General features: G+C 34.4%; 2 protein-coding genes across 2 annotated transcripts; both read right to left on the bottom strand.

Moving 5' to 3' along the window:
- Positions 1–403: 403 nt before the first annotated feature.
- Positions 404–4,725, bottom strand: LOC144563156 (protein IQ-DOMAIN 29-like). The gene is made up of 7 exons (XM_078312566.1): positions 4,591–4,725; positions 3,739–3,861; positions 3,013–3,300; positions 2,727–2,933; positions 2,388–2,447; positions 1,026–2,319; positions 404–630 (listed from the first exon to the last, which is right to left on the bottom strand). Exons 2-7 carry the CDS (start codon positions 3,811–3,813, stop codon positions 596–598), a joined length of 1,959 nt encoding a protein of 652 aa, XP_078168692.1. The 5' UTR covers positions 3,814–3,861; positions 4,591–4,725; the 3' UTR covers positions 404–595.
- An 11,187-nt stretch (positions 4,726–15,912) lies between these two features.
- On the bottom strand, positions 15,913–21,038 carry LOC144563448 (cytokinin riboside 5'-monophosphate phosphoribohydrolase LOG-like). Its single transcript, XM_078312923.1, has 7 exons — positions 20,814–21,038; positions 19,587–19,684; positions 18,843–18,873; positions 18,353–18,452; positions 18,207–18,277; positions 16,686–16,829; positions 15,913–16,455 (listed from the first exon to the last, which is right to left on the bottom strand). Exons 1-7 carry the CDS (start codon positions 20,940–20,942, stop codon positions 16,207–16,209), a joined length of 822 nt encoding a protein of 273 aa, XP_078169049.1. The 5' UTR covers positions 20,943–21,038; the 3' UTR covers positions 15,913–16,206.
- Positions 21,039–21,414: the final 376 nt, after the last annotated feature.

Here is a 21,414-nt window from a genome sequence, read left to right on the forward strand (position 1 = left end):
CAATATTCAAGTTTTTTAAATCATAACAGTCAATCCGAACCGTTCATCTTGTTCTCCATATTAATATGTGTTTGGAGACCAAATTTTACATTTTTTGAAAAATTTTTACTATTTTTTTAGATAGGTAGAAAATCAAATATCTGAATGGTGTAGAATTTTTTAGATCAAGTGATTTTCTACCTAGCTAAAAAAATAGTAAAAAATTTCCAAAAAATGTAAAATTTGGTCTCCAAACACATATTAATATGGAGAACAAGATGAACGGTTCGAATTGACTGTTATGATTTAAAAAACTTGAATATTGAGCCGTAGCACCTAGGCCTCTATGCTATCCATAGCAGCCAAGCCTTACTCTATATATATATATATATTTGCAGGTAAAAAAACTACCAAAGTACCATCCGAACAAAAAGCATAAAAGGGAAATATTTTGAATAGAAGTATTGCGTAGCATATACGGATTCCACAATATAACCCACATCCAAAGCCATTCTTACAAAAAGAGAGAACAAAAGAAGAAAATAAATAACAACAAAAGAAATACTCCGAGTAGGATAACATCAGTTAATACGCAACCCAAGTTTTTCCTCAATCATCACCACCTCCTCCATTCTGCATGAATTGATTTTTCTGTTGCAAATACATACACAAGTTCAGTGGTTATTGAGGGAAAGTTGGAGGTTTGAACCTTATATAATCTTAAAACAACACATAGTACTCGTCTAAAAATTAAATCATCTTGTCAATTCATCAAAATGATGAATGCCTAATTTACCCTTCTCGCAACTTCTACAAGAATGCCCGAATTACCCTCGTTTTTCCATTGTTACAGTGGGTTTAGTTGGTGAAAACAGAATTAAGTTATATACAGATATTTACATGTCTTTAGGTAGAACTAACATTGAATATGTTCATTAAGGGTGTCCGGGGGCAATATTGACAGCATGCTTAATCTTAGTTACTATAGGAAAAGTATTAAAAAGAAGTCGGCAATATATTTAGTAATGAGAGCTTCTAAGACATACCGCTTCCATCTCTGGATAAATTAAGGGACCTTTCACCCTTAATCACTCCCTTGGCACTGCCACTAGATACTGGCTTCTGTGTCCTGGGAGAAATCGACTTCAATTTGCCGTTTACAGAACCAGATGGCAGAGAATGGCGCCTCAAGAGACCATTTTTATCAGCAGAATCAGGTGTAGTAACAACCCTAAGCGAATTCTGGCCTCTAAGCCGTGCCTTTGCTGACGCAGTAGTGGCCATGTAGCTGGGCACGTACTTCGATGCACTAGAACGTAACTCTGCTTCAGGAATTTCTACTCCAGCTGAGAAAGAAGATCTCCTTCTGTTGTTGGATCTGTTAACCGATTCACCATTACTCGACATAGACTTCTCCTCAGAAGAGTTCACGTCTGGTGGGATTTTTGATGCAGATTTGTTTACTCTAGCATTCAACTCATTTTCTGAAATTTCTAATCTTCTAGTGGAGAGAGAAGATCTCTTTCTGTTGTTAGATTTATTACCGGAATCTCCACTACTAGACAACGACTTCTCTTCAGAAGGGTTCCCATCTAGCATGGTTTTTGATGCACTTGAGCTTACACTTGCATGCAACTCCTTTTCTAGGATTTCTAGTCTTGTAGTTGAGAGAGCAGATCTCCTCCTATTGTTTGATTTACCACCAGATTCTCTATTACCACATAATGACTTCTCTTCAGAAGCGGTCACATCTGGCACCGGTTTTAATGCAGTTGTGCTTGCATGCAACTCTTTGTCTGGGACTTCTACTCGAGTTGAGCGCAAAGATCTTTTCTGAATCACCTTTTTGGACTCTCCAATACCGGACAGAGAGAGGCTTACTTCAGAAGGCTTAGCACCCACAGTTTTTGATGCAGTCTCAGCATTCTTTGAAATGTCTTGTACAATCTCACTCTGAGATTTCTTTGAACCAGACGATAATTTACCAATTTCTGCATCCGACTTGGAGGTAGAAACCTTTCTCAGACCCCGTTTCGGTTTTTCAAGCTCAGGTTTAGAGACTTTTGGAGTTTGGCTATGGTGGTTATCTTCTCTTTTCTCGGGTTCAGAACTAGCGGCTTGGGTTTTTGTTAACTTGGGACTTGTCTTAAAAGATTGACTTGCTGTCGAGTTTTTGGTTTTCCTTTGTTGAGGTTTTGAATGTGTGAAGTGATTTGCATTGATAACGGGTTTCCAGAAATGAGTCATATGCCATCTCTCTAACCAGCTTGAAGCGGAATTGGGGTCGTCTTTGTTGAATTGGATTTGGAGAGACTTAACAACAGCCCAGGAAGACAGCAGCTGGAAAGCCATAGGAAAACTATTAAAAATGAACAAATAAAAGGCCAAATTAAATTAATATCACATACCTTGTGAACAAGTGAATGATCTTGAAAATTCTCCTTCCATGTATCTTCAGATTTGCAGCCCTGGAAAAAATCAAAACAATAATTAAGCCTTAAATTGTAATAATAATAAATATTTTGTTAGATAAAAATTCTAGTGAAATCTGTACAACAATAGACTCCTACATTTACTGAAGTCCCAGAAAACCTGACATATTGTTCAATATTCATGTAAAAGAACAAATGGAGAGATACATTGCACGTTCATAGAGTTATGCATGAGAATGCTTAGATTCCTGTGAAGGAAATTTACACAATAAAAAAACAACTCTAGAATGAAAAAGTATATCAAATAATAATTACCAAGAGAACATGTCGCTGTTTTCCTGCATAGTTGATTTGGAGACCAATATCAGAACGCCTAGCAATTCTCCCACGGACGATAGCTTGTACCCTTACGACTGCATGCATTGCGTAAAGGGTCGCAACAGCTTGCCTCCGTACAAGATGACCCCGTATCAGTGCTTGCAACCTTACAATACCTTTCAATGCCTGAAATGCCCTTCGCGCCTGATAGAAACAGAAAGTTCTTATGAAAAATGAAAATGTCTAGAAGCTGATAAAACCCATTGAAGAAGTAAAAGAGTACCAAAAATCCCCTACTGGCTGCTTGCACCTTTGTTGCTGCCTTCTCTTCACTCACCTTGTCGCAACCGCTTGATTCATCTATTTGCAAGGCCACTTGATCAACTGTAGAATGACTTACAACAGGTAGAGTGGTTTCACATCCATGCAAATCAGAAGAATGTGTCTCTTCTAGTATGGGTAAGGCTGTGTTGCTATATGTGCTGATGAGTACTGGTTCAGAGATTATAGGAGAATTATCACCAAGAGATGCTTCATATCCTTTGGTTAAACAATTCTCGCTTGAATTTTTCTGTATTTAACAAATAGAGTTCTTAGGGATGACAGTGAAACATAATTGGCCTTGCATGACATTTTGATGAGCTAAAAGAAGCAAGATAGGGTGGAAGAGTACCCTTGAGTTGAGAAATATACTCATTATATCGCACTTTTTATTTCAATCCATCTTTACAAATTGGATTGAGTATAATGACATAACATGCTTATTTCATTTTTTTTTACCCATTTCTTCTGAATTTATAAGGTGGAACAGGTCTCACTTTTAAGTAAAAATTAAATGTTTACATACCATAATAATAAACAGAAACTGAAATACTTCCAAAGAAGAGAAGAAAAAAAAACTTTTCTTTCCATTCAAAAGAAACTTATTTTAAATTTAATTAATTTCAGCATAAAGTGGAAAAGTTTGTACGAAGTTCATAGATTTTTCGCATAGAAAGGAGGTCAATACCGATTTTGTGGATGAAGATCGAAAGGATTTCTTCCCAAATAGTGTCTTCAACCATTTTCCTGCTGACTTCCCCATTTCAACAACCAATCAGATCTCCCCCGATACTATTGGATGAACTTGCCTCTAAAATGAACAAAATTAATTGATTATATAACATGAGAAACATATGATGAGGTTCATATGAAATTAAAATGGCAACTGAATAGATTCACTGGAGGAGATGAAATTCGACGTGGACATATCAATGGCAAAACAGATGGGTTCCACATAGAACTGAAGTTGCAATAAAGTACGGAGCAATTGACTACCAAAATTCACTAATTCTTCAATATATGAAAGCAGGCTTAACAGTAAATCTAGAAGCACATTCAATTCATTGTATTGTACACTAAAGCAATAGTACAAATTCGTCCTATTACACACTGAAGCAATAGTACTCAAATCAATCAATGTACTATTAAATAAAACAAAACAAACACATTAAATTCATCTAACATAAAGCTTACATATAAATAATTAATTTCTCGAAATAGTTTACACAGAACAGTGCATCAATTATAACAAATTGGGAAAGTTACTTATTGTAGAGAAACTTTTGCAAACCCTAATATCAAAAATCAGAAACTATTCAAATTTGACCTTGATTGAAAAATGAAAACAAAGGCCCGGAAATAGGCGATTTCAAAAGCACGGAGATGGATTCAGATATACAACCATTTGTTCGATCAGATTGCAAAATTAGAAGACGATAATACTATATATATCACTGAAAAGGCATATAAAAACTTTACGGTTCACAAATAATCCAGAGCGCCGACAAAAATCTCGTGGGTTTAACTTACAGAGATATACCTTTAAGAGCTTCTAAAACCCTAGCAACTTCCCTTGTCGCTTCTCCATCGAATGCACAAAATCAGAGAAAAAATTAAAAGAGAAAAAGGGACGCAAAGAGCGAGAGGATGCTTTGGAAGCCCGGACAGAATGCAGATGGCAGAGTGTGGCAGAGTGGGCCCACTTCGTAACTGAAATATTTGAATTTTCTTTTAGAGCCGCGTGTATTTTATTTGCTCCCAGATCATGCCGTGCAAGCTACGCCGCCATTTTGATTGTATTTTTTGAAGAAATAACAGGGTCCAACTAATAAGATAACACACAATTCCATGAACATAAATTGTTGCATGAGATTCTCTGTCATAAGGATTATATAAAAAATATTATTTTCCAAAACATAACAATATCATTGATATTCATTATATTTTCTTATTTTTCATAGATATAATACTTACATAAACATAATATATGAATGCCGACAAGTACCTTGCTTAATTATTGTTAAAATATAAAGAAATGATACTTGAAACTTTCTCTTTGTTACTATTTCTTGCAATTCCCTGTTTTTTTGTTGTTAAAAAGAAGTATTTCTATCTATAGTTACAGCTTGATGGATTGATGAGTAGATGCCTTCTTCAAATTTACTTTCATTATTTTTAATTTAATATATACAATAATATCAGACAAAAGTTCTTTGTTGCATTCCACCATTTATCATAGACCGGGCCTTCTAAATATTAATTCGTTGCTATTAAAATTCGTATGAAACATGTAAAATATTCAGCCGCTTTCGGATTCCCATATTAGCAGGAGTTCAAAACTCTGAAGTCTGAAGAATTCGTAATAAGCCCTCCGAGGGTGTTCGGCAAGAGTTCCTTAAGAGTTCAGGATTAAATTTTTAATCCTAGTTAAGGAGTACGTGTTCGTTTAGTAACAAGATTAAGAATGATGACTTAATAAGAATAAAATATATATGGAAGTATGTAAAGACTTAAATATCCTTACATTTTTCTTGCTAACTATTGTACTCCCCTAACATATTTAGGGCCTGTTCGGCCGACAAATGGGAATGGGCGCGGGCACGGAATTTGAACTGAAAAACACTGTTCTCGTGGAAAAAAAAAATTCAGTTGACTGAATTTTTTTTTCCCACATGAATAGTGATTCGGCCGAACAGGCCCTTATTATAATTTTATGAAAACAATTAACCTCAGCTATATATAGTTAATGAACATATTGAGAAAAATAAATAGTAAACATTTTTTAATGTCACTGCTTTATATATATAAAAGTATGCAAAGTTATTTTAATGAGAAAAAAGAGCCTTTTATCGTCTCTTTTTGAAGCTCAGAAAGCAAATTCCTCTCCTATTAATCATTCATTTTTTTTTAAAATTAGTGTAACAAACGTTGCTTCCAAAATGAATTGTTGTATTATTATACTTGCTTGAATTTTTGTATTATTAAATTCTTTGGTAGTCTCTACCAAGTTTTCAAAAAAAGGAATTGTTAGATTATTAATCAATACATTTAAAGCCATGAATAAAAAAATTTGATACAGACTTGGGCTATCCCATAGCACCAGTTGGTAAGAAAGGAGTGTAGAAGTATTTAGAAATTAACTAATTATTGCTATTTTGAAATAAGACTGGATGAAATTTCTAACAAATGTGTCCATGTAGGTTTATCAGCGTTTTTATATCAGTTGATATTGGCCCAGACTGATATTGACGTACCAATTGATACTTATTTTAACGAACACCAGATGGTCTGTACCAGTAATATCATTTTACAAATAGAACCTCGTAAACATTCAAAAGATGAGTTGATGTTAGATCTCAAGTTTGTCATAGCCAAAATTTAAGGCTTAGCATTGGAAGCACATGCCTACAGGGAAGATTAACTTCTTTCTCTGATGCAGAGGATGAATACCAGTATAATTCATTTGATGAATAGATAACAATAATTCATTTCGATTCGATTCAATATCTGATATTGCATTTATCCTTATTGTCTTTTCTTTAACTCGTTCTTTACATGCAACAAAATATATTTACTTCAATTATTGTTGTAGCACAAAAAGAAACTAAAAAAAAAATATAAAATTGAATGATCAGTAAAAAAAAAAAACAAACGAAAATCAGAGACAAAAGATAGGAAACGAAAATAAAGAATGAAGAGATTCTTGTAGCTGAATCTAAAATTCATGGATGGTACCACCTAGGTCGAGTCTGGACTCAGAGGAGTTGAGAAATACCGGCCAAGGTGTTGAAAGAAGAGACGGAGCGACGAATACCCCCAATCTAGATGTCAATGGATAGAGAATCTCGGTGTGAATGCCATGGAACTGTCAGATTTGAGTGCCGGTGACTAAATCATCGTCAATCTACGCCGGCGATAGGAGCTTTTTTTTATTTCCCACGTCTAAGGAAGCGTGCCCCAGGAAAGAGAAGAGAATAAAATAATGAAAAGAAATTATGAGCTCCTTAGGAAAATCTGCTTTTGAGGATACTTTTGTCTTAAAACTCAGAGTTTGGGTCTCTAAGGAGACGCAAAGGAGGATGGATTCTTAAGGAAGGGGTGAGGTAAGCTTAAGATCACGGTGCTAAGGAGATCCGTTAATCCTATATAAGGAGCAGCTGTTAAGGAGCTGTAAGGAGCTCTAATCCTTTGTGCCGAACAGGTACTCCAAGATCAAGTAAGTAAAACATTAATTATTTACAATTAAGTTGGATATTTCTCCGGATGGAAAATAATTAAAACAGGGGCAATAATGATGTCGACCGTTTAACCCATTGAAACAAAATTTAAGCCGGGAGGTGAACGAGCTTGACCCTTCAGCTACTGTTTCATTCAAGATTTGACAAAAATATGCAGAAAAGTCCCTTCATTTCCTCAGTGTATCTTTTCTTCTTACAAGATGGTCTTTTTTATTATTTATGCTTGTACCCCGTTGAAATTTCTCCTTTTAAAAGTCTTTGAAATGAATTAAATTTCTCATAATGTGTTATTTTATGTGCCCATCTTTTATTTATTTTTTTTTAAAAAATCTCAAGTTGGTATCGGTCGTTTAGCCAATAATTATTGCGCGATAATTACGAACAGAAAAGATGATAGCACCAGGTCAGGTCTTGATTGGTGTCACCAGCTGTACGACATAAAAAACAAAGCCTCTTTTTGAATTCAACATTTCAGCATCAAGTGGGCTTGTTTCTCTACAAAAGAAAGAAAAATTGAGAGTTTTTTTATATTATCACAAGGGAAACTCATTTATGGGCTTAATTTGAGTTAGGCCTTTTTTGATATTAATGTGGCCCAGTGAAGAAGTTTCTGGATCTTGAAGATTTTCTGTGCCAAATTAATTGGCGGCCTACGTTATAAATGCATGCAGCTTGTTTCAAATTGCACAATTTTAGTATCATCAGAATCTGAAAGTGAGTAAAATTTCACGCATATTTGTCAATTATTAGACTCGTCAATTGAAAAGAAACAAAAATTTGGGTAAAACATGTGCAAAGCGCAGTTCGTTAATCTGTTCGGCAAATGGCATTAAGTCTCTTTAAATTTCCTTTCACTTCTTTTAGTGTTTTTAGTCATTTAATCTTTCGGAACATTAATTTCTTAGTAAGAATTAAGAACCTCTCCTTTAACCTCTTTTAACTCAAATCTTATTTCCGACACATTTACTTTTGAATTAAGCATTCTTAGCTTTTATCTACATATTAAGACAATCAAATATAAATTCCTTAGCGCTGATTAAGATTTAATCTCACTTGTGTTACCGAACGGCTTCCATTATGGACTTTTAGGGTGTGCTCCAGAATCAGAGGAGAAATGGCCCGTTAAAGAGAAGGAAGTAGACAGAGATGGGGGAGGCGAACCCTCCGAACAGTAAAACTTACACCCTGAATCGGGAGTGACAGATTTCACCAAAATACGCCTTACGCTCTCCTCCGAACAGTACTCCTTCCCTTCCGTTTCCCTCCTCCTCCTCTTTAATTCTTCCCTTCTGGAGCAGGTGAGCTCTTCTAATTATCAGCCCTAATTTCGCGAGCTCTCACCTCCGCATAGTGAATTTGTCGTTCCCTCCCTCCGCGTCTCCTCATCTGGAGCACAGTCTTAGAATTCAAATCGGATGCAATACCTGACAGTTATAATAAGATATGAGTCATCTATTTTAATATGGCATGCACGAATTTCAAAATAAAAATCCCTGTATCTCAAATAGGTTCCGAAATAATTTTAATTCACCTGAAAGTATTACGGTACCATATAAATACTCACTCAAACTTTTAAGGATATCAATGAATTTGTGCAACTTTAGGACATATTTTAGAACAAGTATTCTCTCCATTACTGTAAAAGATTCCCTTCACTTTACGGTTTGAGATTAACTCCCGGCTGTTTTGAGATTTGGACTAGCGGGGGCATTATTATTGGGCTTTGAGATTCGCGCCAAGTTAAAAAGAACGGTCCAGATCCAGTAATTTTAGAAGATTCCCTATTACGGTACCCAGAAGGATCTAAATTGCATATTTTTTTTTTTTAAAAGAGGCAAAAAGCCCATTTCATTACTGAAATTGAGTTAAATACAACACATAATGTTCGGTTCTTACGTTGCCAGTACCCTGGACCACCGACCAAATGCAAAAGAATTAAGATAAACCAGTGCATACATCAACATAAGCATAACATACGACAAACACCAAAAGTAAGTAAGAGATGTTATATCTAAGCCGCTTATGAAAGGGCTGAGGCTATTAACACTACTAGAGCAAAACAAGAATCTGAACTGCATCATCAAGCTATGGAGTCGCTGGTGCATCTCCAGAGGGCTGATCTATCACCATGGAAAGTGGCATGTACTGCCGAAGTGGTATGGCATCCTCAATTACTGGAAGCCAATTGCCCATTGCATCCTTGAACTTCTGTTTCATGTTTCCTGTCCAGTATAGGCACAAAGATTTAATTGTTAGTATAATATTTCGAGCAGAGTTAATTGGAGAATTGGTAAAACAGAGAGCATTTCTATGTTTCCACAGGGACCAGCTGACTGCACTAAGAACTATTAGGAAACTAACCTCATCAGTATGGGCAAGTGTCTTAGAAAAAATTAGAATATCCTCCCAAGTATGCCACTGATGCATAACCTCTTGGCTTTGCCCTAACCAAAACCAAACTTGTTGAGCTAAAGGACAGAGTAAAAATAAATGGTCTACTGATTCTTGGTGGCAGCAAAAAAGGCATTGTGTGTCACCATTCCATCCTTTTTTGGTCAAGTTGTCTTTGGTTAGTATAGTATTATGAGAAACCAGCCACATAAAGATCCTAATTTTAGGAGGAATTGGTAATTTCCACCATAGCATGGAATTTATAGGTTGAACTCCACCAAAGTTAAATATTGAATACATAGAGTGAGTTGAAAACTTCCCTGAATTTTCCCATTTCCATTTTATCTTATCATATTCCAAAGTGAAAGAAGTTGAGCTGATGAGGAACAGAACATCCATCCACTCCTGAAAATCTACCCCTACTAAATCTATGTGGAATTTAACACATTGGCCTTGAGAATTTATCACATCAGCTAAGAGAATATCCTTAGTGGTACATTTAGAGTATAGGGAGTAATATTGAACAGCAAGAGTACAGTTTTGGAACCATTGATCTAACCAGAATCTAAGTTGGGTTTGGACACCTGGAGTATATGAGGTGCTAAAGTCTCCTATGTGACTAAATTTGAGTAAAGTAGACCAGAAAGAAGATATGTGAGGAGAATGATCTAAAATGTACTTATGAGTGAGCAAAGTTTTCCAAGGGCTAACATACTCATTATTTTTAAGTTTCCACCACCATTTGAGCAATAGAGAGATATTCATTTGTCTAAGATCTAGAATTCCTAACCCTCCAAAGGCTTTTGCTAACCTAGATGTATACCAGTCTATTAGAATGTATTTTTTCTTTTTTGAGTTGCCTTGCCATAGGAACCTTCTTCTAAGTTTGTCAATCAACTTGATGATTGTTAAGGGGATTTTATAAACAGATAATGCATACAAAGGCACTGCAGAAAGGACTGAGTTAACTAGAGTTAATCTACCTCCTATAGATAACATATTGCTTTTCCACATTTGAAGTTTACTCTCTAGTTTATCAACTAAAAAGGCCCAATCAGAGATAAGTAGTTTTTTATAATGTAAAGGTAAACCTAAGTACTTAATTGGGAAAGTTCCCCAGGAGCATCTAAAGATTTGATCAAAAGCTAATGTTCTATCTACATGAAGATCATACATTTCAGTTTTATCATAATTAACTTTAATGCCAGACAAAGATTCAAAGGCCATCATGGCCCACCATGCAGCTTCAACATTATGTTCATGAGCTGCCAGGAACAAAATTGTGTCATCTGCATAGTGGCAATTAGTGATGGCCCGACTATCAATACATGGGGGACCTAATCCTGTAATAACATTAGCTATACGCCCTTTTGAAAATATTTTACTAAGTGTGTCAGCAGCCAGAATATAAAGGACTAAATTGCATATTTTAGACCATAGTCTTATTAAATTTCCTATGATGGTAGCAAGAAGAGCGAAACTAAGAATGAAAAATACAAGCTTTTTTCTTTTCATTCAAGTGATGTCCAGTAAAGTAAAATTAATCTTATTTCAAAGATGGAGTGGTGAAATATCTTGTATTCTATTCTGTATATAAAGAGAGTAGAACTAGGATGTTTCTAAGTTCACTAAGCATCTTTGTGAACTTAATTCTAAACTTTTCGGATTGGATTTCAATAACGAATTCAAACCATTGAAATCTTTTTATTTTACGAGTGATGCGTCTGCATGCAAAAATTTTAAAATTTTAAATTAATTTTGTACATAATCAAGTGGTCAAAAAGCATCCAAAAAATAAATGCATTAAAATTAATTTATAAATATTTTAATTTTGACCACTTGACTTTATACTAAATTAATTTAAAACTTTAAATTTTTTGCATATAGATGCATCACTCGTAAGATAGAAGGCTTTCAATGATTTAGATTTGTCGTTTGAAGTCAATTCAATATATTTTAGAATTGAGTTCGCAAAGAAGTTTGATAAACTTAGGAACACTATAGTCCTAGTCATATATACATATACGTATATATAGAGAGAGAGAGAGGGACTAATATGCATTCGGTAGCATATGGGCCGATATGCATACAGTCCAAATTTGAAATTTCAAAATTCAAAAAGTCAATCTAAACCGTTCATCTTGTTCTCCATATTAATATGTGCTTGGAGACCAAATTTTATATTTTTATGAATTTTTTTACTATTTATTAAGTCACTTTGAAAATTTTTGATCCAATGGTGGCTTAACAAAACAGTAAAATCAGCAGTCACTGTTGGATCAGCAATTTTCAAAGTGGCTTAATAAATAGTAAAAAAATTTAGAAAAATGTAAAATTTGGTCTCCAAGCACATATTAATATGTAGAACAAGATGAACGGTTCAGATCGACTTTTTGAATTTTGAAATTTCAAATTTGGACCGTATGTATATCGGCCCATATGCTACCGAATGCATAGTAGTCACTCTCTCTATATATATATATATAGAGGTTGGCTGCACTACTTACATAAGCATATGAGAGTATATGCTTATAAGTCATTTTTTCGTTTTCAAAATTCAAAAAGTCGATCTGAATCGTTAGATGTGATCTCTATATTGAAATGTGCTTGGAGACCAAATTTTATATTTTTCTAAATTTTTTTACTATTTATTAAGCCACTTTGAAAATTATTGATCCAACGGTGGCTTAACAAAACAATAAAATCTGTTTTGTGCCATTGATCACCACAACAAGCCAACATATGACTACAAGGAAGGCCGGTAAGTCAAAAGGCTTGTAAATTATTTAATTGAAAATTTGTTGTATGTTTACAAAATATTTGTTGCCTATTATGTGCTCATTAAAGTTCAATAAGAGAAGAAGTGCTAAAATATTATGAGAGTAAATAGGAGGGAGGGGGAGAGAGGGAGAAGAAGAGAGAAATGGAGATCCACAAAGACATTTTGTTAATTATTTTAGAGGGATATTTTATACAGATAAATGGTACATATTTTATAGCTGACGCTCTCTGGTGCTGCCTACGGGCTTGGGTGCCAACAAAAAAAAAAATAGATACAACCTTTTCTAACTTATTTTAAAGTTATCTTCTGAAATTTTTAATTTTTGAAAGTTTGCGGCGAAGTGCCGTACTGCCGTAAACTATTATATTAAGTAGAAAAATATTTACAGCAGTACCCAGGAGTGACTAAACTTATCTTCTGAAATTTATAAAAGTTTACTATCATATTAACTAATGAATTATGTGTCTATTCATTTCTTACATATGTCACATGAAGAGTCTAATTGTAATATCTAGACTGGTAAGGGTTGATGAGTGCTGGTATGGATTGATGGGTGTACTATTATGCTGGTATACACTGGTATGAAATATGAACACGTATACCAGTTTCTCTGTTTTTTATGTATATGCATATTAATAAATATCTTGTAATATAAATTTAGTCTTTATCTATCTCGATCAAAGAGTGACAGTTAGCCGATCCGGCCGTTGGATTGCGGCAGCTATCGGACGAAAGGAGATTCAGTCGTGGAGAAAAATGGAGAATGAGATAATTAAGTAGAGTAGATTAGATGATGATTAGATAATTAGATTAGTTTAGATGAATTTATGAAAATAAAAGAGTTTAGATCTAGGATTGAGGGTTATTTGACTGTTATAAATATATTTTTTTCTCAATTAAATTGTTAGTAGACATTTAGTGGTTATTGACTCGTTGTAAATACGTTTAGATCAAGTATTATAATGTTTATTGAGCCGTAAATTTAGCATAGTGGCACGAGCCATTGTCTCTCTATTATGGAGACTCACCTTCGATTATCTTTAAATAAAAAAAAATTGTAACGGTTATTATTTTTTTTATTTTTTGGAGAAAGCTTGATAGAGATGTAATGATTATTGTCATTATCATTTATCAAGTCGACCAACCGAACATAGGTCCCAAATGTGTTTGAGACTACTAGACCATCTAGATATAGCACAATAACTCCCTGACTGATACGCCACATAATTTGAATAGATACAGTGAGACGCACCCAACAACAAAAAAATAATGAAACAAGCGCGTTGCTAGTAGAGATTTTGACATTGTTTTTGACAAAAACACAAACAACCGGTCTATTTCTTGTACTAAGCAATGCTAAGTGAAAGCAACCGTAGTCCAACCCCAAGATTTTTTTAATTTTAGAAATTAATAAATCAAATTATCAGAAACAAAAATAATAATTTTGTTCTTCGAAAAAATTAAATGAGTCTGAACTCTGACCATTGATTTGACCTCGTAGCTAGAAAGCATGCTAATAAGACCGAATAAATAGTTTGATTGTATTGATTTTCATAGTTACGACACCAAACTCTTCACATTCTTGTTCGATCATCTTTCTTAAATTTTTTTAATCATCTTGTTGAATTCCTCCATAATTTTCTTAAAATATTATGTTCATTTGATTTATTTTATGTAATAAATAATACTATTTCTTATGATTATTTTGATTCTTGTTTCTCATCTTCGTATTAATCTATTTTTTCTTCATCCAAATCTTAAATCTTTCATCTGAATTTAGTTTAAATCTTTCTCCTATGACCACGGAACACAAAAGGATGTTGAATTGGAGCCCAAAGGCTCGGACCCACTTGTATATTATAGTCACAAAAGTGTTGGGTTTTGGGACCCACCTTTTTTCATATTGTCAGTTTTGTCACCGTTCAGTGGGACCCAACAATTGCTTGTTGTCCCTTGCCGACAAGAGGCAAAGATGTGCCTAACTTCGATATAAAGACTAATGGCTTTTTGTGTTTTATTTAAGTGAGACAAAGAAAATCAATGAAAGCTCATTTTGGATACTTTTCTGTGGAAAGTCTTGTAGCTAGATTGCTTCTAAAAGTGGTTGTTTTTAGTTTTCTTTTCTTTTTTTCTTTTTTATGGACTTTTGGATAATTGGTTTGGGCAGCGGAATTACACGGCAATTCAGAGACCATTTTTTTGTAAACTATTATTTTTTTCTTTAACTATTTAATTCATATAAAAGATTTTTATTTGACTTTTAAATTTACGATCTCTTATATAAAGATAATATTTTTGGCACTAAATTAAAATTTAAACTTTTTTTTTTTGGGACTCACTCTGTTTTGATAAAGTTCGTTGTCCATTTTTCTGATGCACTGTAAGTTAATGTCTTCCAACTTCTTCAAAATTGATACAACTTAGAAGATTTAAAAAAAAAAAAAAAGATTGCTATTTTGTCTTTGTTGGTACTTGGTGCCGTCAATTGGCAGATGGTGCGACTTGTTAGACATTTTTCCAATATTTAAATACGACTTTTAATATGTGTGTGATTTATCCCTGTATAACGGATAAGCAATATGTATGCGGATGTGTATTTGAACCAAAAAAAAAAAAAAGTTTACAAAATTACAAACCAAATTGAACTCTTTATAAATTTTGTTCAAAAAAAAAATACAACAAGATACTAATATAACTTATTACAAATTTATTAATAGATTCGATTCATCAATTTTATGCCTAATATTTTTTTTTGAGAAATTAGACTTCGTTATCGAATACTATGTCCTGTGTAGTATAAACGGATGCAGCCGCATAAGCAGTCAATGTGATCGTATTTTAAACACTTTGTACTTAATTATTGTTTAATACCAATTTAAGATAATTAGAAGTCAAATGTTTAGTTCCAGCACACTGCTAGACCCGGATTTTATGCGTAGGTTATTTTTCTTATACCGGTAGAGCTCACAGGCAAAGTCTAGCCAATTCACACTACAAGTATGTATTTTCTTTTTAAAAAAATTAACTTAATTTTTAATTAAGCAATTGCTATCTTTAGGCTATAAGAGTGCCACCTATTCATTTACAGAAAAGCAGAGATTTATTTTACTCAATATCATTTTGATCAACTTTGGGATTCCACATGTTGAATAATCTTTTATTTCAAGTTTTCAACTGCTAGCCGATTGTATTTCAATTGTATAGTTAATCTTGTATATTGGTTTTGGGCCTGGGGTCCCTTAGTTTCGGAAACTGCTACATACACTTTACCAACTGGAAAAATCAGTATTTTTCAGAAGTTAAAACCAATAAAACAAACAATTAGAGCATTTTTTGTTTTTCTTCAGTACAGTTCTAATAACTTTGCCATACTGGGATCCCAGTTCTTTTTCAGAATTCAAAGCCAATAAAATAACAATTACCGCAGGTTTATCAGTAACAGTTCTGGACCTTCTGGTAACCTTCCTCAATTAAAAACGTAAAAACAAAAAAATAAAGGCTATGTAAGCAAATATTTTTTTAAGAGAACATATCTATAGTAAAGTGTTATCCGTGAGTACACCAAATAACATCTAAATCATATATCTTAAGAACCACATATAACACAAACTTGCCTTTTCTAACAACAAAATACCCCACAACTATACCCCTCAATTTTTCTAGATTTCTTGCTAGGAGTCCATGATTTTTGACAAAAGGTATAACATTAATTAAGTTAGACAACATTAGGCGGGTCCAGTTGGAGTTAGGAAGCAATGCCCCTCTCCCTGTCCGGTAAAATGCCAAGTGGCTTTGATTCTGTATCCCAAACCAAGTTTGCCTCTGTTACATTGCTAAGCAACTCCACTTTTGCCTCCCAGATTGAATTTGTCTCTGGTGCTATGGTGGGTAGCTCCCGTTCTGCCTCCCAGACCGAGTTCACCTCTTGTGCTATGGCAAGGGTCTTCGGTTCTGAATCCCAAACCAATTGGGTCTCGTACTCCGGCACATATTCCTGCAATTATTTTAACAAAAGGAACACATGTAATTAAGGAGGTTATTGTGGCAATTTGTTGAAAAAAAAGGAAGTGTTAATGCAGGGGTTGAGGATGTTTCATAACTACAAGGCATTTTTTTATACGAGTTGTAATAAGAATACAAGTTACTCCCCTAAAGTATCATTGGAAAAGAGAAGGACCAAATTGTTAAATCGACATGTATATTCATATAAATGTAGATAAGCACCTCGAGTTTTCTAACGAGTTCTTTGGCACTTGAGGCAGAGATGATGATACGACGAGCATCTTCAGAAATGAAACCTTCATCCACCGCCAAGTCAATAAATGACAATAAAGAATCGTAGAACCCATCCACATTCAATAGACCCACCTGTTTCATTTCAAATAAAAATTTCACAAAGTTAAACAGACTTGAAATGAAACCTTTTCATTAAAGTGAGAAAAGTAGTTAACATCATTAGTTCATTTATGGGGACCTAACAGTAAAATTGCAACTTGCAAAAGGTGCCACTTATCTTTAGTGGTCTGAAATAAGTAGTATAAACTACTGAATTATTGCACTCATTACTAATCTGGTACCAACAAATTGCATGATCCACAGTTTAGGTACAGGAGACAAATAGTCCAAAACATTATTATTAGACTTGTCTATTGATAAAAGCACAAGTGGGGGGTCATATGAAAATGCATGCTTTATTATGATACCATAATGAAAGCAACAGTATGATAAAATAAATCTGTAGGCTGACTGGAGAAGTATTCTTTTTTCTCTTATCAAGTAAAACTGAAAAGAAAGTTCCTTATAGTGCAAGCCAAATAGAAAACAAAGAAGGTTTCCGTGTCAGCACTTCCGAATACCTAAGAGAAGTCATAATTCATAAATACTCTTTCCAAAAGAATTATCCGACCAAAGTTATCTGACATTGACCAAAATATGTTGTAAATTGCTTTAGGAAAAGTTGGAACTAGTGGTCCACCCCTCTTAAAGCTAGTGATAATGTAATATCTATTTAAATATATTTCAACACAAAAATAAAAGACATGTCCTGAGATATTCTATGAAACATATCCAGCGGTGAACAAAAAGCCATTGTAAAAAAAATTTAAGGTATAGGATTAGATATGTTTCGAGAAGAACACGTAACTTCATATAGAATTAGATATATTTTGATGTTTACAAGGGTTCACCTGAAGTTCCTCCAGAACCAAATTAAAAAATTCATGAGAATCATTGACTAGGATTAATATGAACAGAAGATCTTACATAATCTCCATGATAGGATTGGGTGTGCTATAATATATATACTAAAATGGGAAGACCAGAAATAATTTAAACAGCGGGATTAAACAACACCAGCATGCAATGCATGGATTACATTTAATTCAAATTCTGTAGGGCCCTCCAATTACTAATTACAGGTTTATTGAGAAGTATGCATTTCACCATAGGAAATGCAAGAAATATAAATTGAAGATTCACTAGGGGTGCATACGGATCGGATAGTGGTAAAACCATATTTGTATCCATTTTTATTTTTTGGATACGGATACGGATACGGATCGGATATTAGACGGATGCGGTTTCGGATTGGATATTCAACGGATACGGTTTCGGATTGGATATTCAACGGATACGGTTTCGGATTGGATATTCAACGGATACAGATATCCGTTTTTTATAATAGTAAATAACATGTAACAGGACAGTACATATGGAGTGCCGACAAAAAAAATTGAAGGAACTTACAGGCTTCTTGTGTATACCGAGCTGAGCCCAAGTAATAACTTCAAGCAACTCCTCCAGTGTTCCATATCCACCTATGTTGCAGTGGTTTATTAATTAATTTGGAAAATTAAATAACTTGTGTACTCTTTAAGAAAAAAAGGTAGTACCTGGCAAGGCGATGAAAGCATCCGCATAGCGCGCCATCTCAGCCTTCCTTTCATGCATTCCAGATACAGCTTTCACCTCACCTACAGGTTCTCCAGTCACCTGCAAAACAGATGTCATAACATCAATCATGAGTTGAAAGCCAATTGAGCTGCATCCTCAAAAGTTAAAAGAGTGCAGGTGGAATAGAATCTGTTTTTCTTATCCTTCTCTCAGGTAGATAGATTAATGGAGGGATCCATTTTTATTGAAATGGAGATTAAACCATACATTTTAAAAGTTTACATGATGTTCAATAGTGCAAATCAGTTTAGCTTGGGATCTTAGGCTAACTAGTGGACTGCATATTTTATTAAGTGCTTAGCCAATGATAGATCAATTACAGGATCAAATCATTATTTTTATATTGAAATAAAATAATTATGTATTTGTTTTATACATGATATTAAATAATCAGATGTTAAAATAAGGTATACAAGAGAATAGACTGACCTCTCTTGGCATCAAGGATGTTGGAATTATCCTGAAAATATAAAAGAGAAGAACACGAAGGTTACTATCTACGTTAGGATCTGTTATGAATAGAAAGAAATTAAGATATTGAACCACTATCAAAAATATCAATAATGATTTTAAAATCATTTTCAGCACAAATGCATGCTTTATCACCATAAACTATTGATATTCACCTATAACAAATATTGAGCTCTTGGCAAGCATATATTTGTTCAGAATATACATTCATATAAATATTCAAACACTCACCTACCAATTATCCACAAAAAAACATTCACCTAACCTCCACATATAACTTCATTCATTCAGTAACATATATGTGTGGTCATTGAAAGAGATAGGTTGACAAAGAGAAAGGGTGGTAAAAGAGGCCATGAATTTATCAGCCTAAAACCCTATCAACTCCAAGTTAATTTATCCTGCAACAGTCCAGCTTGCTTACTACTACAGTTTCGTCACACTTTTTGTAAAGTGTACAAATAGACCCCTCTATTTGGGGCAGCTCCTTTAACATAAAAGGAGGAGATGTTGGTGCATTAATGGTCACACCCTATACCCCCGTTGAAGAAAACGTTCCACTCTCAGTGAGCAAAGCAGACAAAGAGGAGTTACCATTTTTGTACAAGAAGCATGCATCACATACAAACCAAAAATTGAACAAAACAATTGGCAGAGAAAAAAAAAAAGATAGAGAGAGAAAGAGAAGTAAATGGGAGCTACCCAATGACATGGCGACCACCATCATGCACTGCATGAGAAACCAGGCCCATTAAACCAATGCTACCTCCTCCGTACACCAGGTCTATGCCTCTCTCCACCTACACCAAAAAAAAAAAATTTATGTTAGATAACCTTCTTTCCACTTTCCCAATTTCTCCTGAGAACAACTTTTCTGGTGGGTTCCATACTTCCATGGATAGAAAATGTCATACCCTCAACAATCAATTTGATAAACTTAAATATGTAAATTTTAAGCGGATAAAATTTTGTGAAAGGGGGTGCATCCGTATTCAAATTTTAATATTTGAAAGCCACTTTAATGGAGTGCCAAACAGTTCGCTAGTATACCAAATGAGATTATATTGCATCAAAATAACCACATGAACTACAACTCCGACATGAAAGTAACATTTGTAGAGGGGAAAAGGAAAGGAAAACAAAGAAAATTTGTTGTTTATTGTCTCGTTTGATGAGAGTAGGTTGAGTGCAGAGAAAGGGAGGCGTGGCAATGTGTCATGATACCAACATAGCACGGTTTCCATCAAGATGGGAATGCAAGGAGGGTAACTTTTGGGGGTCTCAGACATAAATCAATTAATTACAGTGCTTTTTTGCATAGTTTCCACCAAGAAAAAGATTTTTGGCGTTTGTTAGTTGATTTTAAATCTTTTGGCTGTGGTCATGCAAGAAGGCTGCTTCATTGCCAGGTAGGTCGGAGTACAGCTAAGCAATTCACACCAGTACCAAAAAAAAACCCAAAAAACCCTCGAAATTTTAGTTTCCACGCAAAAGGACAAAAAATAATGGAAAATAGCACCAAAATTTACGGTTAGCATCCAATTAGAAACAAAATTACACAGTGGAACTTCGATGATATAGTACATGCAAGAGAAACTTAGTTATGCATTTTCTTTTAAAGCAAACGGTACTTTTTGCACTGCCGTTAGAAGAGCAAGCACCGAAAATGGAAAGAAAAATTAAATTGAGAAAACATCCATTTGACCACATCTCTGAATCAAAATCACTAAATCCCTTAAAAAATGCAATTAGTTAAACGATTACAGTATGCTAAAGGCAAGTCCGTTTTGGGGGAAAAAAACAACGGTAACGATATCAAAACATAATCTAATAATGGCATCAGATTAGAAAAGTTTAAATCAGGTAATGCAGCAACGAAATAGAATTTCACAAAGAAACGCTAAAAAAAGATCATCTTATAAGCATTACCAGTTCTTTGCCTAGCTCGATAGCAGCTTCTTGGTAACTCGACTTACGACCCTTTGCACTTCCACAGTAAACGCAAATCCTGTGAAACCTCGAACTCTTCTCTCCGATGCAGCTCTTCTTTGCCTCCATTTCCTCTTTTCTTCACCTATTTACTGCTCTCTCTGATTTTTTGTTGATTAGAATCCGGGATATGTCGGAATAGAGCACGAGTTACCTTGTTCGGGATCCCTTTTGGGCCTTTATATAGAGAGACAAAGGGAGACTATCCGGCCCCTTTCCTTATTCCAATGTGGGAAATCAGTAAATTACTCAAGACACATTCTCTGTAGCAGATGCGTGTGTAATGAATCCTGTGGCAGTTGGCTGACGAGGCGGTACCGCGGTAGAACCACAGTTAAAACGTGAAACGGCCAATAAGCAATAACCTCGGTGAAAATTTAATTTGTGCATTAACATAAAAACGGATGAGAATTGTTATTGAAAATTTCTCGTTGTATTGTGTTTGTTTGGGTGTTTCAAAAAGTATTCAACATCTACGGAAATTTTATGATATTTTTTATCAAATCATTTAAATTTGTATATAGCATAGACCAGTGTTTTG

The sequence above is a fragment of the Carex rostrata genome, chromosome 12, assembly GCF_964058835.1.
Source record: "Carex rostrata chromosome 12, lpCarRost1.2, whole genome shotgun sequence".
Lineage (NCBI taxonomy): Eukaryota > Viridiplantae > Streptophyta > Magnoliopsida > Poales > Cyperaceae > Carex > Carex rostrata.

Coding starts and splice junctions, on each gene's coding strand:
- LOC144563156 (XM_078312566.1), bottom strand. CDS start 3,813: ATGGGGAAGTCAGCAGGAAAATGGTTGAAGACACTATTTGGGAAGAAA. Junction 2,448..2,726: donor AACAGCGACATGTTCTCTTG/GTAATTATTATT, acceptor GATTTTTTCCAG/GGCTGCAAATCTGAAGATAC. Junction 2,320..2,387: donor ATCATTCACTTGTTCACAAG/GTATGTGATATT, acceptor ATGGCTTTCCAG/CTGCTGTCTTCCTGGGCTGT.
- LOC144563448 (XM_078312923.1), bottom strand. CDS start 20,942: ATGGAGGCAAAGAAGAGCTGCATCGGAGAGAAGAGTTCGAGGTTTCAC. Junction 18,874..19,586: donor GGTGGTCGCCATGTCATTGG/GTAGCTCCCATT, acceptor TTATATTTTCAG/GATAATTCCAACATCCTTGA. Junction 18,278..18,352: donor TGCTTTCATCGCCTTGCCAG/GTACTACCTTTT, acceptor ACTGCAACATAG/GTGGATATGGAACACTGGAG.